We start from the raw sequence: 18,201 nt of genomic DNA, 5'->3' as shown, positions 1-18,201 counted from the left end.
ATCATCACCAGCTAAAACAGAAACGCTCCAAAATAATCCGATTCCCACGACAATCCCCGCATCGTCTTGACAGCGACACCAGGAAAAAATCTGAATGCCGACTCAAACATCCATCAGCACAGATTACGCTGCCATACAACGGCTTCCAATCAGAAACCCACGTTGCTTTAAGGATTTTAACGACACCAACACAATATTTTAAGGCCTCAGAGGCAAAACCGCTCAGTAAAAATCCAATCTGCATCACCGCGTCCTAATTCGAGGGCCGCCTCCTTCAAATGTCGCTCGACGAGGCCGTCCTGAGTGTCCTCCACACTCGGCCCAGATCTGCAGCTTTCTGTTAGCAGAGTTTTGGAGACACGACTCATGCGCCCTTTGATGTCCTCCGTATCCCAAGATGCATTCTGCACAGCGGCTATAGAGTGGTGAAGTCCCGCCCCTTCCGGTGGGCCCCCATGGGACCTTTCGGAGCGAAAAAAATGAATGGTGTTCAATGGACAGAAAATAATTATTTTCTGGTCCCCCCGTCGTAATGCCTTGGATTACACAAATGTTGTTTATCGGCTTAAATGATCATTTTTCATGTCAAGAGTTTGACCGTTTATTGCGCCATTGTTCAGTTAAATGCTGTTTAGAAAACACAATTAGAAAGACTACATGCTGTGTCGCGTATGTGACGTCACGTCATCGCCGTTTCCCTCCATCCAGATTCAAGTCAAGATGCCGGTGTGTTTTGTTCCTGATTGCCGGCCCGGCGCTCCGTCGGGCCGGGCCGGGCGGGCGGACCCCGCCGTCGGGCGGAAAAACTCGGAACCTCAAAAACTCAGTGCAGAGCAGAGAAATGGCCATGTCTGTTGTAGGCTTCCAGTGTGGGTGGTGACGTATATCATTCACGTCGAGAGCAGCGAAGAGTTGTCGGTCACAAAGCGGCTCACACAAAACCTAACATTATCAATATTCTTGGCGCTAAATTGTAGTCTTCTTTGCGTGAAAAATGATCTTTAAATATCACAAACAACATATGTGAAATCCATGGCACAATTCAAACGGGACCAGAAAATAATTTTTATCTACCCATTGGATCGCATTCATGATTTTTTGCTTTTGAGGACCCATGTACCGGAAGTGGGTGGGCGGGACTTCACCACTCTATAGTGGCGGCAAGCGGAACGGAAAAACGAAAACGGCATAAAATTGCAATGCAACTGTAAGTGCAAGTTACAAGTAATGTTGGCCACATTAATTTAGAATAATGCGATATTTAAAATAATAAAATCGTTACTTCATCTAATATATGAACCTAGAAAAACTGAAAGTTAATGAAAGTAGGAATTATAACGATTATTAAAAGCCAAATGCCAAAGATTGCAAAGTCGTCAGCTTCACTAACATGCTAGCATTGCCTTCCTTTTCTCTGTTCATTTTTTTTTTTAATTAATTTAATAATTTTTTTGGCTGTTGCTCAGACTAAAGCAGCAATTTGAAAACATCAAACTTGGGGCTCTCATCACTTGCCATCAGACTTGATCATTATTGTCTGTATAATGTAATTTCTCAAGTATCGGGGAACAAATTTTTGCAGATAATCTTATCCGGACTCAATTACAACAAGTGGGAAACAGGTAGGTGTTCAGTTACTTGCTCAAGGACACTTCAAAAGGAATAATCGTCTATTTCAGGCATCAGAGCTTCACTTTATGTAACAGTCTGTGGATCCTCGAGGTCTGATCGCGCCGCGGGTCTGTTTCAAACGCAGCGGCAGCTCATCAGGGCCTCGGCTCATAACCACCGCGGTAACGATTCATTGAAGGAACTATAAAGCGCCTTTGCAATTAATTTAGCGGCACTCGAATCACGAAATCCCACGCAGAATCATTACAAAGAGTAAAGCACAAGGGGAGGGACGGGCAATTTCTGAACCACTCAAACGGCGTGTGAAGAGATTTAAGAGTATGCATGTGCGTGTGTGTGTGTTTCGAATTTCACTTCAGGTCTGCGTGTGTGTGCGTGTGTGTGTGTGTGTGTTCCAATTTTCCTGAGTGCACATGAGCGTTAAAGCGAGGCTGAGAGGAATGAGAGCAATATCTCTGCAGTTGGATGCAGAAAAGGCCCCTGGGAGCCCGTGGTGTTAACGCTGATAATGACTCCTCAGCTAAAACGGCCCCCAGTGGCTTTGACACTGTCGCTTTGTCTCTCGCTCTCTGACACACGCACACACACACACACACACACACACACACACACACACACACACACTCATCCTCTTTGCTCATCTTCCCTTTTTCTTTCCCCCCGTTCTGATTCAGTGTCATCAGTGCAGCTCCTGTGATTAGCACTGCTACTGTTACCGCCGCTAACAATATAAAAATACAGTTAAACAAGAAATAAAGACTAAGAGAAATAAAAAAAAAAAATGGTGCACAAACATGAATAACCATTGTCCACAAATTAACAGCATTTACCCTCCAAATGATGGTACATTCTGGGTTTGGTGGGTGAAGAAATTGGGGTCACCAGCCAAGTGGCCCCTAAATAAATAAATAAATAATAACCTCGAGGGCAAAGAGAGAAGCCTCAGAGTTCTGCGTTCTTGGGAGAAAGATCGTCTGAATGACGCAGAGCCGCGAGATCCGGGCTAAAATATGAAGCTCAAATGCTCAGGGTGTAAATAACGCATGATGCAGTTTTATGGCTGGTCACAAAATATATTTGGCTCGTAATTTTTCTCTGTTTTAGCTGCCATTGGTCGATGAGAATAAGGTTAATTTTGGAGCCTGGCCGCTGTCGGCTGATGAGCCGCCGTTTAAATTTTCAAACGGTCTTTTGTTCAATAATATCAAAGAAAAATTCTCCCCTAAAACACAGGTACACGGTTTAAAACCAGGGGCTGGGGACGTGCAGTGTGTTTCTGGTGTCGTCTCATTATTTTAGTGTGTTACACATTAATATAACAACTGTACTAGCCTTCAAAAATGTAATATATTTTCCTTCATTCTGACACCTGCGTTTAATAACTTTGTAAATGCATTTTTTTTTTTTTTAATCACTATGGCTGTTACACCATTAAGCTAACGTAGGAGTTGCACATTTTATTTTTGACCAATACAGATTTTTTTGTGTGCGTGTACATCAAATGCCACACATTATTATGTACTGAAACAGAATGAGAGTGCAGTAAATTTCACCTTTTTTTTAAAGAATACAACTGAAAACTTCCAGAATGTAAAACAGATCCTTGTGACACACGCCCACATGGGTACAAGACACACACACACACACCAGTCCAAGAAGTGCTTCGTTAACAACTATTTCACATTAAACAAACACATTCAGACAGACTGCACTAGGGTAGGTGGAAAAATACTTTTGGGTGGCAGCGAAAACTAAATACTGCTCAGATGTTGGCATTTTAGGCCAGCATCCGTTCCAACAGGCTGTGAAATGTGATTTTTTATCATGACATGCCAAGACACCGTCCTTTATATCCAGTACACAGGCCAAATATATTTTTCAATAACTGCATTTCTTTTTTTTTTTTTTAACGGGAACTTTTGAAAGAGGTTTTTTTTTTAACTGATGTCACATGACTATTACAACCACTAAGTCAAATAGTTCTGACAGCCAGATCATCTAATAATAATCAGACTGGTCAACTAGCAGCAGCCAAAAAAATCTGTTTCATGTCATCTAGTTTACAATAAAACAGCTGCTTAGGCCACCATGGTGTGTGTCGGTATTGCAGTCAAATTGGGAAATTCTACTGTAGCGGTTCATTACTATGAGAGAAATCTACTCAAAAGTAGTGCATAATGCATCGCTGTGCACTTGATTTGTTCAGGTTTTTCAAAATAAAGTATTTTTCTATTCTATTTCTATTCTAAAACATTAAAAGGAGCTGTCATAGCAATTTGGAGTACATTTAAATTGAATGTACTTTGTATATTTTTGCCCTTTGAATAACAAGTTTTGTGTCGTTCACTACAGCCGCATGTGACCTTGAACATAACACCAACAACAGCAACAACAATACTACTACTACTACTACTACTACTACTACTAATAATAATAATGATAGCAATGATAAAGATAAAATACGTCTGGTGTCAGAATGGTACTTGGTATCAGCTGATAACCAATCACACTGGAGCTGGAAAAACGCTGATCGGTTCATCCATATTACTGCTAAAAATACTGCTTTTTCTAATACTACTACAACTGCTAGTACTGCAACTGCTACTGCTAAAACTAATAATATTACTACTACTATTGCAGCCACTACTACTTCTGGATTACATCCATCTACAGCTACTTTTACTGCCTCAATACTTTAAATAATTTCAGCAGTGTTAAAAAAAAACACATTTGAATTTGCATCACGGTCTTCTTATCAAGCGGCTGTAAAAATGAGAGCAGGAGGGCTGAAACGCAGCGGAGCAGAAACACACTGTGACAGTACGATCCCCGCCGGGCTCGGCCGCTCTCGCTGAAATTGGCCAATTTAGGCGAGCGGAGCCGAGTGGCGGGCGCGGCGGCCAATAGGAGCGGGGGGCAGTTTGGCGGCCGAAACCCCAGGAGGCTGAGCCGCCGCCGCCGCCTCCCTCATGACAAATGAGCTATTTTATTTCCTCTGTGTGCTGGCAGCTAACACACCTCTGTCTGCAGGGAGGTGTGTGTGTGTGTGTGTGTGTGTGTGTGTGTGAGATAGAGAGAGAGTCCAAGATGCAATAAAGGCTGATTCTGGCCTCTCCCCTCTGACTGGGTGGAAATGTTAAGCAAGCTGTTTCTCCTGGTGTGAACGAGATGGTCTTATCGGACGTCCGGCTGATATAAAGCTGTGAGAGTGAAGCCGCGTTCATGACCATCGTGTTTCAGACCGCTCAGTCGAGTTGGTGAAAACGACGTAATCTGAGCCTGAAAACATCTCTCTCTCCTCTAACAAGAGAGCTGTGGTGGGAATTTAATCCAGCCGGCGACACGAAATAAAAGCAGCCCAAATGAACCTGGAATGAGGCTCATATTCAGCCGTGTCTTCTTCACTGGTATGAATGAACACCACAGAAGAAGAGACACACAAGACCATCACAGGAAGTGGTGTCATGTTTGGTTTTCCTGGTTGGCTTGTGATTGGTCAGTGTGAACCAAAAGAAACTGAGATACAAAAATGCATGAAAACTACAAATCACAAGCTCATAGTGCATGAAGGCAACGTGGAAATATGTGACTTGACATATATCTGAGAATACAACTGAGCCAATCGATAATCAATAAATGCTGAGGATAACCTAAACCTTGTGTGATTGTGTGTGTGTGTGTGTAAGTGTGTAAACTCACACCAACACGGGCCGCACGGCGTTGTTCATGTTGCCGTAGGCGGCTCGGCCCAGCAGCTCCCTGAAGCAGCTCTCCGCCAGCGCCGCCGGGTTCTCCTCGCCATCCTGCCCCGCCCCCGAGGGCGAGCTGGGGTGGCCCGCCCTGAGGGGGAGAGAGAGAGAGAGGGAGAGAGGGAGAGAGAGAGATGTTGTGTCATTAACTGTTTATTCATTTGTTTATTTTATTAATATTATTATTATTACCACTGTTATTTGCTTTGGCAATATAAGCACTGCCTTGTCATGCCAATAAAGCTAATTAAACTGAAAAAAAAATTGACAGAGAGGGAGGGAGAGAGAGAGAGAGAGAGAGAGAGAGAGAGGTTATTTGAAGTGGGAAGCTGAAAGTTTCTTGCTAATCTTTCCTCTCTGTGTTTTTTCTGCACTTCCCAGACATCACCTGTCAATCAAACAGTGTGTGGGCGGGACTTGGGTTTCCTGCTGATGTCGTTTGACTTTCACTTTTCTTAGTGTGTTGAGTCATGGTGGCTCTCGCTGCTCCTGCTAGGGATGGCGAAAATGGAAAATTTTCTTGGTCGACCACCGGGCCTCATTAATCGGTTTATTTCGGTTAACCGAGAATATTATTTTACTGTCTGTAAACCATAAAAGAATAACCGCAACAAATAGAAGCTAGCAGCACTAGCACCGGCGCCATTGTCTTGCCCCGGACGCATACCACTACGTCCGCGACAAACATAAGCTTGGCTCGTTTCTCCCGTAGATATCTATAATATCTATAATATAATTATAATATACTATAATGTAATTATTATCGATATCTATGGTTTCTCCGGTCTGTCTCTACCGAGCTGAGCTCTGTGCGTAATGACGTCATCGAAACCCGGCAGAGCGTCCCGTCGCCATGTTTACCGTATTAAACTGTATGTAAGCGCAAGAGCAACTTCTCCGCCTTCAGGAACAGTTGGAATTTTTCGATCGATAAAACCTTACAGTAGTTACGGTATTTACAATCTGACATGTGCATTTGTGTCGGCGACGACACGTTCGGACTAGAGTGCCTGTAGAGAGAGAGGCGACAACTCCGTTCACTCCAACGGTTCAGTTTTTTCACAGCAATGGCGGCGTAAGGAGACCCTCTCTCTACAGGCACTCTAGTTCAGGCTTAAAGGGTTTTTAACCGACAAGATTATTCGGTTAAAGTTCAAACGGTCAACAACCGGTCAAACGGCCACCGGTTAGCATCCCTAGCTCCTGCTAACCACCCAGTTAGAGAGTGGACACGCGACTGGAGCCCGTCCGGCCGGGTTCGGACAAAAATATAGAAATTATGTTCGCGTTCAGCTCGGCTTCTGCAATCTAGGCTTTTATTTATTTATTTATTTATTTTGGTTAGTGGAAACAGATGGATCCACTGTCTCTTCTGGACAACTTCCTGTACAGTGCTGGAGTTTACGTGACGGGACAGATCCAGACCAAAATATGTGGCCCGGTCCACACTCTGTACCCAGCTGCAGATGCTGACACCGATAGGCTACATGCACATATTTTCAAGTCTTAACATTTTATTAAGAACGCTCTTATTGTGCAGGCCCACTGGCAGCTGCAGACAAAAAACACAAAGCTTTTCAAAATGTTCACCTTCACTGGGCAAAGTAAGACACGTACTTCAACTAAGGTTGTATAAATATGCCATTTTTATTTTGATATATAAGATTTTCTTTCAAACACAACTGTACGATTCATCCTACTGAAACAGGTTTGGATGATGCTCGAGTTTGACCTGTTCCTCGTATTGGCTTGTCATATCAGGAGTTTTTTTTTTTTTTTTTTGGGACGATGCTGATATCTAATTTTAAGGCTGATATCAGCCGATGATGATGACGAGTCAATATTATGGTGCATCCCTAGAAAAGATGATAGAAAAGATTCACGAACTGAATAAAGACCGGATCACTTCATACCTCTTGGCAACAGAGAATGGGAAAACTAGAATTTAGTTAATATGGAAATTAAATTAGACGTTCTCAAAGTAACTTCGAGCAAATGAGCTGACCAAAACGGCTGAATAACCAAATCAACAAGAAACGTCTTCTCAGAGAGTTTCACTTGTTTCAGTCCAGTTTCAAACAAGTTCACTTTCCTAAAAACAGCAAAATAATCTGCAAGTCGAGACTAAAAACTCATTTGATTTTAAAACAAAAAAGCTTGACAAATCTGCAGACAGGCAACTGACCGAGCTTCATTTTTTATTTCAAAAAGCAAATTCATCGGGATGAAAGCTGCAAGAGAGACAAATGAGAAAGAGAGTGCAATAACAATTTAGAGGAAAACAGAAAAGCGAGCCTTGGGGATATCAGGGAGATGGACGGAGAGAATGAAGAATGATGAGCGGGGGATGGAGGGGAGACGGAGGAGAAATCAATCAGAGCAGCTGAGGGAAAAAAAAAAGGAGAAATCAAATGAAAGAGTATTGATTATCAGGAGGGCGGGGGCGGGGCCCAATCAGTCCACATCAGGAGATCAACACACTGCAAGAAACGCCGGCCAACGCATTTTTACCTCTTTTTTTTTACGTTATCAAACTTATTCTGAGGGTTAGTTCAGTGTGTCTCAGTTTATTAGGAGATAAATCTGCTATTTTCTGATTTTCAGGATTCAGGCCAGTGTTTGAGGAGCTTTGCTCGACATGTGGCTGTCGACAACCAGACTGTAGACAACCAGTCCCGTTTCCATGATTTTTTCGCTCTTCATCATGTGTACCAACACTTTGATTATACATGGGCTACTATATTATTTATCATAATATAAATTAACCTCATACAGATGTGTGTCAGCCTGAAAAAGTGACGTTAAGTCTTTCCTGCAGATACAAAGAGTCTAAAATATGTTGAGACACACAAACAAATCTCCATCTTTAACAACCATTCAGTCTCATCTTCAGGGTTCACATTTTATTTTTCTTCTAACAAGGTAAGAAATAAAAATCTGACATTTGTCCCATTTGTTTCCAATGCAGTTTCACTCATTTCAGGGTTTTTCTGCACTGCAAAAAAATCTCCACTTGCAGAAGTATTCAGCCTCCTTTTCAGTCTTAAAATCTTGTTTCCAATGCAGGTTACTTGTTTTTTTTTTTTTTTCTGGAGGCAAGTCTAAATGTGCTGAAACAAGGCAGAATAAGGCAGATCAGCCACTAGGATCAAGAAAATGACACTTGATTCAAGAATATTCCAGAAACAAGTGGATTGGCGTTGGAAACAGATTTGTGACCTGGTTTGAAGAAAAACAAAGATTTGCTTACTGAAAGTGAGACTGAATATCTTGGAAACACATTTTTGCTGTTGTTGTTTTTTGCAGTGTCGTCTATTTGAGACTTCAAATTAAAAGCCTGTTGCTTCCTCCGGTGCAGCTGCGTCTCTGCAGGCCTCCGTCCTCAGCGCCGAGCGACCCGGCCCCCCCGTTATGTGTAATATTGATAAAATAATGCAAAGCTAAATCATGTCCCGGCCACAGATGGACTGCAGGCTGCGGGTCTCGGGTGGGGGGACAATGAAATTATTGCAGGCCCACACACAGGCGGTTCAGGGGAAATTAAATGCTTATTGGTTGTTAGAAGCAGGGAAATGAGAGACAAAAATGAAAAATTACTCCCAAGTCGGAAGTCTGGGTGGTGATTTTTAATCGAGGGGCCAGCACAAACTCGACAAAGAGGAGGAACGGCTCGGAGGTTCATTTGGCAGAGAATAAAATGTTGGCTTAAGTTGTTAGTTTGTCAGTTTTGGTTGTTAGAAGCAGGGAAGTGAGAAGATTAGTGATGGAGCAGATTTGCGGCCTGTTTTTGCAATCTTTAATCAGCCTGCCAGCTCATTCATCATGAAAAAAAAAAGTCCAGTCTGTGTTATTCTGAATCAGTTAACCATGTCATCCAACCAAAAACATCAAAAAATAAATAAATAAATAAATAAATAAAATAAAATAAAACTGCTAATTTAAGGGAAGTCCAATCTGTCATCAGTTAACCATCTCAAAATAATAATAAAAAAAATTATGTGGTTTATGTTTATTAGTTGAAGATATAAAAACAAAAATGACAAAGAAATAAAGTTGATGAATCGCTGGAGATAGATCATAAATAAAATATAATGAGCTGACACAAAGAAAATTGTGTATGTAAAGGAAGTCCAGTCTGTGTTTTATAATCAGTTGAACCAGTTAAAATAAGTGAAAATTAGTTTATTAGTCATTACTGTATCTATTTATCAAGTATTACAGCTGTCCCTCGCTATAACGCGGTTCACCTTTCACGGCCTTGCAGTTTCGCAGTGCAATTTTGCATGCTTTTTTTTTTTTTTTTTTTTAACAGCGCATTGTGTTCTGCGTCCTGATTGGCTAAGGGACTGTAGACCATTGTCAATCAATCTCCTCCGTGCCGTGTCTCCTGTACAGTACAGAATGCGTTCAGCTTGCCTAAAGTGTGTAGTGAGGGGTTTTACAGCCTTAAAACATCTAGAATAATTGTAAAAAATAAAGCTGACTACTTTGCGGATTTCGCCTATTGCGGGTTATTTTTAGAACGTAACCCCTGCAATTAACAAGGGACCACCATTTTTATTTGATAGGGACTGATACAAGGGTTTTACGTTAAAACAAGAGCTTTAAAAAAATTGTAACAATATTTAATTTTTTTTATTGTTATTGGTTACATGAGAGAAAGAAGATTACTTAAGATAATTACTTCTTTATAACTCAGCTCATATCTACATGCTTAGAAATCAGACACCATATTCAAAACAGGTTTTAAAAAAAAATCTGCTGTGTGTGACGGCGGTGATGAGGGCAGTAAAAAATAAAAACCTCTCTTTTTGTGCTAAATGCCCATGTGGCAAATGCTTAGCAGTCAAAGTTGCTCTCAAGGTGGCTGCCTTGATATTAAAGAGTGTGTGTGTGTGTGTGTGTGTGTGTGTGTGTGTAAGCAGATAATTGGGAGACAGGGAGACTCTCTGGTCTCACGGCGGAGTCATTACGGAGCGGCTGCCTCTGCTTTCTGCACGCCGCCCACGTCTTCGCTCCCCAACAAGCAATTAACAGAATCAAACGCCCTTGACCGCGGCTCTCCCGCTCGCCGCCGCGGGGCTGACCGGCCGCGATGCTGCTTGGGAACCACAGACTGAGTTTGTGTTTGGAGGGGGACAAGAAAGAAATTAAAAACTAAGAGAGGATTTAAACAAGAAAAAAAAAAAAAAAAAAAACAACAGCTCGTCCCTGTGCGTCCGCTGAGTCACGCGGCCGGACTGACGCCCGTCGTGTTTGGCAGGAGGCCGCTGGACGGCGCCGCTGCGACGTGGCTCTGGGCAGGAAGGTCAGCCTCAGGACGGCCTGCGCGCCGCACCGCCGTCTTAGCAGTAAACACACGTGCCACGCAGCGGAGGAGTTCGCCCACAGGACTGCTGGTGTGTGTGTGTGTGTGTGTGTGTGTGGTGGGAACAGAAACCCTGACGCTGCACGAGTTAGCACTTTGCTCTACCTGATGAAACAAGATTATCAGTTCCAATCAATTATCAGGGACAATATTCTGAATTTTTCAGTAATTAGTAGACTGATGTAATTCTGGTTGACATGATGGCCACTCAGACGCCACATCTGGGTGAAAAACAGCAGCCGGTGGGCGGGGCAACATCTCCAATAATAACTTTCTTTTTCCTTTCCACTGGATTTGTATTTAATTTAGTTTTACAGAAAGACAAAAGCACCTGCCTTAAGGACGGACGGACTACAGGTTTGTTTCAGTTTTACAGAATTTAAATGCGTCTTTTCACAGGTGTTTCCACACAAATCTAAAGTCAATTCAGCAACAGATATCTGATGTGAAATTTTATCATTTTAATACTTATGAATACACTTTTCTTTTTTTTCTTCTAATTTTCTTCTAATTTTCTGTTTTTTTTATTTTATAGAAATTTCTTGCCATTTTTTTCCTTATTTTAAGCAAGGACAGCGGTAGCAGTTGTTATACAGCAAATTTCACTGCAAATGAATATCAGTTACATGAGTCCTGAGTTACTAACAATCAGTATCTGTGGTGGGTGTGACGAATCCATTTTAGTCGATCTCTAGTTGAAACTGCACCACCGCTGCAGCGCTGACAAAGTGCGTCCCCGTCAGAGTGGATGCCACTCAGTTGCTCCGACATGACAAACTGCTGCTCGAAAAGTCGCGGCGACCCGAGGCTCGAGGCGCTGAGGCTTCCAGAAGAGTCATTTCCTCTTAACTGTCACTGCTGCTATTTTGATTGAAAATAAACTGGTGCAAGGAAACGTCAGGAGGATCACAGCAGTGGGAGAACAGTACTCGCGGTGGCGCAAGAGAAAAGGTTATGAGGTCACCAAAGTGGACAGGGTTCGTCCTTTAGGGAGCGTGGGCGTATGTTAGAAATTTCATGGCAAACAATGCAAAATGTCCGATTTGACATTTTCATCTAAAGGTGGCACGGGACGAAAGGAGATAGCAACACTAAAATTGCGAGGGCTCATCCTCTGAAGCATGAAAACACTCAGAGAATGACCTGGCAGCCTGTCCACGACACTGAAAGATATGCTGTGTGCAAGTCAGATGTTTGGCGCTAGAGGAAAGGTCGCAGGGTCAGCTAAACCAAGAGGAATCTTCCTTTGGGGAGCATGAATGCACTCACCAAACACCATGATAATCCTCTAACTACCTCCACCAACAGAAGAGGGCGGGAGTTGTGAATCTGCCGCCAAGTGGGGCATGGCACTGGGCGTGGCCTCACATAAAAACATAAAACTTTCAGACGGACAAACAAAACCACATGAAACTGGCTGGTCATGTGACAAGGAAGAACAGATTGGCTTTTCACACCAAATGGCCAAAGACAGTATGGCAGTGGGTGTGATTAAACTGAACGCTGTCTACTTGCATTTTGTGATATCTTGTGTGGGCAAAGCTGATACTTTGGCCTGACGGTGGCGCTAGAGGAAAGGTCAGGTGCTCACCAAAGTTGACAGAGTTCATTCTCTGAGGAGTATGAATGTGCTCATCAAATTTCATGGCAACCTGCCCTACAGATTTTGAGATGTGGTGCCTTGGAATGAGATGCTGGATGCAAATGTCTCATTAAATGTGTTCAAGGAACGGACATGTAAAAGAAAAGGACATTATGCCACTGTGTTGGTGTGAGAATCCAAAGGCTGTTTGAGGGAATTACAAAACAAATCATGAATTTCATGTTTAAAATGTCTACCAGTGTGACAGAGGATCCTGAGTTGGATTTTCCTCTTAAACTGGTGGAGGTCAAATCGTTGCTGGACCAGCCAGAGGAATCACACAACCAATGTGCAAGAAACATTTTTTTTTTCCATTTCAGGACAACCCGCTTGCTGAATGGTGACTTCAACAGTGTGATTGCGGACATTTAAACTGTGCCACTTGACAGTGTGATGTATGGTCCCTGATTACAGATGACAATGCTGATTACTACGTGTTTCGGACTGCGCTCTTTCCTCTGATGACTGTCAGATGATGTATTGTCTGAAATCATGTTCTGAAAGAAATTCATCACCGAAAATCAGAAGCAACCTCACAGGTGTGGCACACTGCAAAAAAAAAAAAAAAAAATCCATGTTACCAAGTAGGGCTGGGTACCGAAACACGGTGCCAATAGGGTATCGGTTCCGACGTAAACGGTAGTAACGAGACCGAACAAGAACGAACATTTCGGTGCCTCGTTTCGGTGCCGCCCCTTGGTGTTCCGGCGTCAACTTGCGGGTGTTGAACGTGACGTCAGAGCAGCTGCTCCGCACACTTGTTGATCAGAACCGATAGTAAGAGGATCAATAAAGATGCCGAAGGCAAAACGTTCCAAGGTTTGGCTCCATTTCACGCCTGAGGAGGACGCAGACTGTGACGTGCAAGAGATGCATTAAAGCAATGTCATGCAAGGGAGGTAACACGTCGAATTTAATGAAATATCTGGCACACATGCAGTTTATTTCAATGCCGAACAATGCACCGTGTTTGATAATCTACGTCAGTGGTCCCCAACCTTCGGTCCGTGGACCGGTACCAGGTCGCGAGACATTCCCGACCGGGCCATGCAGCCTGACTGTAACCCCTCCACCCCCGCGGCTGTGCACAAATGGCACAAGTTTATTAGTACCATGTGTTACTTGTATTTATATTGTTTTTAAATATTTAAGTTAATATTGTGTTCAATTTGGCCCTGGAAATAAAAGGGTAGGCTATTGTTTTTTGACAAAGTGTGCGCGTTTTCGTTTTTTTAAGTACTGGTTCGAGAACCGTTTAAGCACCGGAACCGTTTAAAAAATACCGAGTAGGCACCGGTATCGGATAAAACCCAACCGATACCCAACCCTATTACCAAGTCAGTTTCTCACGTTCAGTGTTCAAATCTTGTCTTCAACCAAGATTAAAAAAAAAAAAAAAAAAAATGTGTCAGTGGGATTAGATAATCCCACTTGTTTCCAGAATTTTTTTGAATAAAGGATCATTTTCTTGATTCTAGTGGCTGATCTGCCTTGTTTTGCTGTATTTCAACAGATTTATACTTATTTCCATGAAAATAATAACCCTGAAACAGGTGATACTGCACTAGAAACAAGATTGTAAGACTGAATAGGAGGATTAATACTTTTTTTTGCAGTGTAAGTATTCAAAGTTCGAAGGTAAATCAACACAACATCCTCAGTGTTACAGTATATAACCTAATTACCCATTCAAGTGAAGCTCATGATTGAATTTCTCTGCATATGATTAAATGTGTTGATGTTTTTATTGTCATCATCCTGGAAACACCAAACCAGCAGTTTTCCTGAGGATTAATATCTGATTTTCCCATTTACCGTCCAAGTTACTGTCCCATTTATTTTCAGAAAGCAGACCCAGAATTGTGGCCTGAAAGCCCTCAGCTGTGACCTGTAACGATCCCACATGAGGATAAATGACATCCAGGTATTCATCCTGGATTTCCGTCTAATTTCGACGTTCAGCACTTAACGAATAAATCAATAAAGCGTGTTGCATGTGCTTCACCCTGATATCTGACAGCCATGATCGCTCACAGCATGGCCCATAATGCTCACTTTGAATAACAGAGCAGTCTATATTCAGAGTGTTTTATCTGAAAGGGCAACGTGCCTCCACCTGACACTGTGACATCCTGATATTGATCAGCTCGTCAGCAACAGATTTCCAATATTATTCCCAATATAATCGCCCATATGTCTTGCAAGACCAGAAAAACGAAATTACCTCTTCATCACGGCGAGATGCTGTTGCCGTATGACAACCTCATGAATGCAAATTTTTCATTTTCATGTTTCCATGTCAACTGAACACTTCAAACTCCATCTTGACACATCGTTTGGTTTCATATTCGGTGCTCAAATCTTGCTGTGCAGTGCAATTTCACTTGTTTGAGGCGTTTTTATGGGCTCAAGTGTAAATATGTTGAAATGAAATGAGGCAGATCAGCCACTACAATCACGAAAATGACACCTGATTCAAGAAAATTCTGGCAACAAGTTGATTAGAGTTGGAAACAAGTGGGATTATCTCATCTCACTGGCTGATTTTTTTCTACCTTGTTGGAAGAGAAACACGATTTGAACCCTGAAGACGAGGCTGAATGACTTGGTGAGACGGGGATATTGTCTGCACTGAGGGATTCCTTGTTCCTTTACATTCCACAACCCTTCGGCTTTTGAAATCCTCATGTTAAATCCTCATAAAATCAGCTCACGTCAATTCATAACCTGAACTGTTCTGCGCAAAGCCTGAAAAGCTGACATTTTGTGCGATGCGGGATTTTCACCAGAAAGAAGATAAACGGTTTTCACAGAGAACAGAGGAGAGACTCTGTTGTTAACTCAAGCCGGTGGATTGATGCAGGTGATTTTTTTATTTTATTTTCACTGCCGTTAACCATCAAATTTATTTCACTCAATCTCTACATTTTGACGAGTTTATTTTGTCTTCTCTCTTTTATTTCTTTCCTTTAACTTTAATCTTCTCTGTATTCTGTTACTTGTAATTCTGTTTCTTCTCCCAGGTAAAGTACACTGCATTTTAATGTATGAAATGGGCTATCTGAATAAAACTTAATTGATTTGGGACTTTGGCATGTTGGCATCACAAACTGATCCATATCAGACCACTGATGCCAGTTAATAAAGTTGAATATTTTGTCGTGTTGAACACTATTGGATGAGTTTTTTTTCAAAGTCTCCATGAAATGACCTCACATGACTTCTACTTCCTGTAAAGCATCTTAAACAGTGACACTATCCTGCACTAGTGGCTGTAATTTAAAATTTAAACCAATAAAACAAACCTTTGCAATTATTTAAACATCTTCTGTCATCAACCTGTCCCTTCAAATAAAATAGTCTTTCTTCCAAACTGAGATCCTGTTGGTTTGCTCTTGTGAATGATCCTTCCCTGCACCATGTCCCGCCCATAAAATGAAGAAAGTAAGAGCCCATTTCAAGGAGTCTTTAACTATTAACGTGGCTACATCACCTAAAGCTGTAGGTGAGACGATACCATCACGGAGGAGAGTGAAACGTGAAACCGAAACGGTCACTCTTATAGATGAACTCATTGCGCCGACTTCCAGAGAGTGAATAATAAAAGCGAATGTCTTTGGACCTTTGCAACTGCCTCAAGGACCTCCGGCGGTCCCCAGACTCCACTTTGGACACCACCACTGAAAGTTGTGAATGGGAATCAGAAAGCCTTCCCAGGATGTCAGCAGGCAGTAAAATGGCTTTCCCCGCCCTTCAGCTCTCTTGTACAGTTTTAAATCAGCTGTTAATTAACCAGCCAAGTTACCTAAGAACACATTTGAGCACATTAATGAATGAAACTTCGATCGATTTCCTCGGGGGCAACTGGGCTGCTCCAGCACTGGAAGTAATAAGACAGGGAAGAAAAACGGAAGATATAACCGGTCGCTGCCTTGCTCCAGGGCACTTCAGCAGCCGTTGTTCTGCTTGCGTTGCATTAGCACAGTGAGACAAGGCAGCCAGACAGTGAGACTCGTGGCATTTGACCATGACAAAACACACAACACAAGGAAAACACTAAGTGTGCAGGATAGGGTGCGAGACATCATGTCCACGAGGCTTTTTACTTGTTCAGCAGAGCGGAGACACTCTGAGGTGCTGCTTCATCAACACACACACACACACACACACACATTTGTATAGCTATACTTTTGAGGACTTTGTGTTTACTACACTCTTTTTCCAACCCCAACCCATGACTTTAATCCAGTCCTGGTCCTCAGATGACCTTAAAGGAATATTCAGGTTTTTGAGAATCACTGGTCCTTTTTTTTTTAATAACCCTTGAAATCATGACTGATGTTTAAATTATTTTGACTCACAGGCACACGGAGAAGATGAAGACCATTGTGGAGTCAGTGGCAGGCTGTGTTATAATGGACAGCATGAGGCAACCTCACAGAAATGTTTTAACAAGTTCAGTTCAGTCCACTTCCCACAGCCCACCATTAATTTTGAGTAAAAACGACACTGAAGTTGACGTTGCTGTTCATCCCACTGCACAACTAATTCCTCATGTAATTCCAACAAGTGTTTTCAAACGCATAGATAGCTCATTCCAATGAAAAATAATGCTGATTTTTTTGGACAAATCATCATTTTAAGCATTACAGGTAAGTATAAAGGTACGTACTCTCTATATGGTCCAGGTCATAGGTCAATCGGAGGCAGCAATGTGGTCGACTATTAACTAGGTGACTGTATGAACTGTATGAATTATATGTTTTATTTAAGTTACACAGCAAGTTGCAGGACTTTTTTCCAGGTAAGTCCCAAAGATTTACCTGTATTTCTCTCGGGTAAGCAACATTTCAACCACATTAGCTTCCTACATTTTAGGAAACTTTCTTCCTTTTTGTTTTCTTTTTTTGTTTTCTGCTGTTGTAATTCAGCCTCAAACACTGGATCGAATGTTTCACGTTCCCCAAATAAATTCTGAAAGCGATATCCATGTTGTAGTGACTTTTTGGCTCCAGCAGGTGTCACTGTTAGCTGGTGTGACTAACAGTGGTAAACGGGCCAGACTCTCTGTACCGAGCGATATGTCAAAACTGCTTGAGGAGACCATCTGCCGGTCATTATTCACTGCAGAATGCCATAATTGACCAATCAGAATTGAGAATTCCACAGCGCAGTGTAAAAAATTAAATCTGATCAAACATTTATGCTGAGACCTGGACCTAAAAAATACAAATTTTAGTCTTTTTAATGACCTTTAAGGTCTAACACTGAATTTAAGACCTTTTAAGACTTTCTGAAGACCCTGTGAGCCAGATTTTAAAGTTTTAAGTCATATCCTTCCTACCTAACCTCAAGCATCCTTCCCTTCCTCCTTCACCACACACACACTCAGCTCCTCTGGCCTCAGACATCTCTGAGATCGCTGCTCATTAAGCTGAAGGAAGAGCGTCAAAAGCTGCCTTTAACACAGAGAGGTTCCCTGGGGTGAAGAACATGCCAGGAATGAGAGAAAATGAAGGCGAGGCGCTGACCGTGACTGACATCTCCTCTCCAGATAAGATGCATAATTAACTACTGAGTATGTAAAGGCTGTCTCTCCTAAAGTATGATGGAAAATTGGCTCTGGCCACTGGACTGGCACAGACACAATAACAGGGGAAGGCATAAAAATAAAATATTCAGAATAAGAACAAGAGTTATATTTTTCATCAGCTGTCCAGTTCAAAATGAGGAACAAAGAGAGCGCAGACCCGGGATTTTATTTTTCTCTTGTGTGTTAATTTTCATGTGTTAATGTGGAAAGGTTGTTT

The 18,201-nt window shown here is 42.1% G+C and overlaps 1 protein-coding gene across 2 annotated transcripts in view; it reads right to left on the bottom strand.

Annotated features, from left to right (window-relative positions):
• efr3a (EFR3 homolog A (S. cerevisiae)) overlaps window positions 1-18,201 on the bottom strand; it is a 216,968-nt gene that overhangs the window by 79,752 nt on the left and 119,015 nt on the right. For both annotated transcript variants that reach the window (XM_030073685.1, XM_030073686.1), the window contains exon 7: window positions 5,332-5,472. In XM_030073685.1, the coding sequence (XP_029929545.1) occupies window positions 5,332-5,472 (141 nt within the window). The remainder of the gene's footprint in view (window positions 1-5,331; window positions 5,473-18,201) is intronic.

Source organism: Myripristis murdjan, chromosome 17, assembly GCF_902150065.1.
Source record: "Myripristis murdjan chromosome 17, fMyrMur1.1, whole genome shotgun sequence".
NCBI classification, from domain to species: Eukaryota; Metazoa; Chordata; class Actinopteri; order Holocentriformes; family Holocentridae; genus Myripristis; species Myripristis murdjan.
The sequence above is the reverse complement of the archived record's forward strand: the minus strand, read 5'-3'. Positions and strand labels throughout refer to the sequence as shown.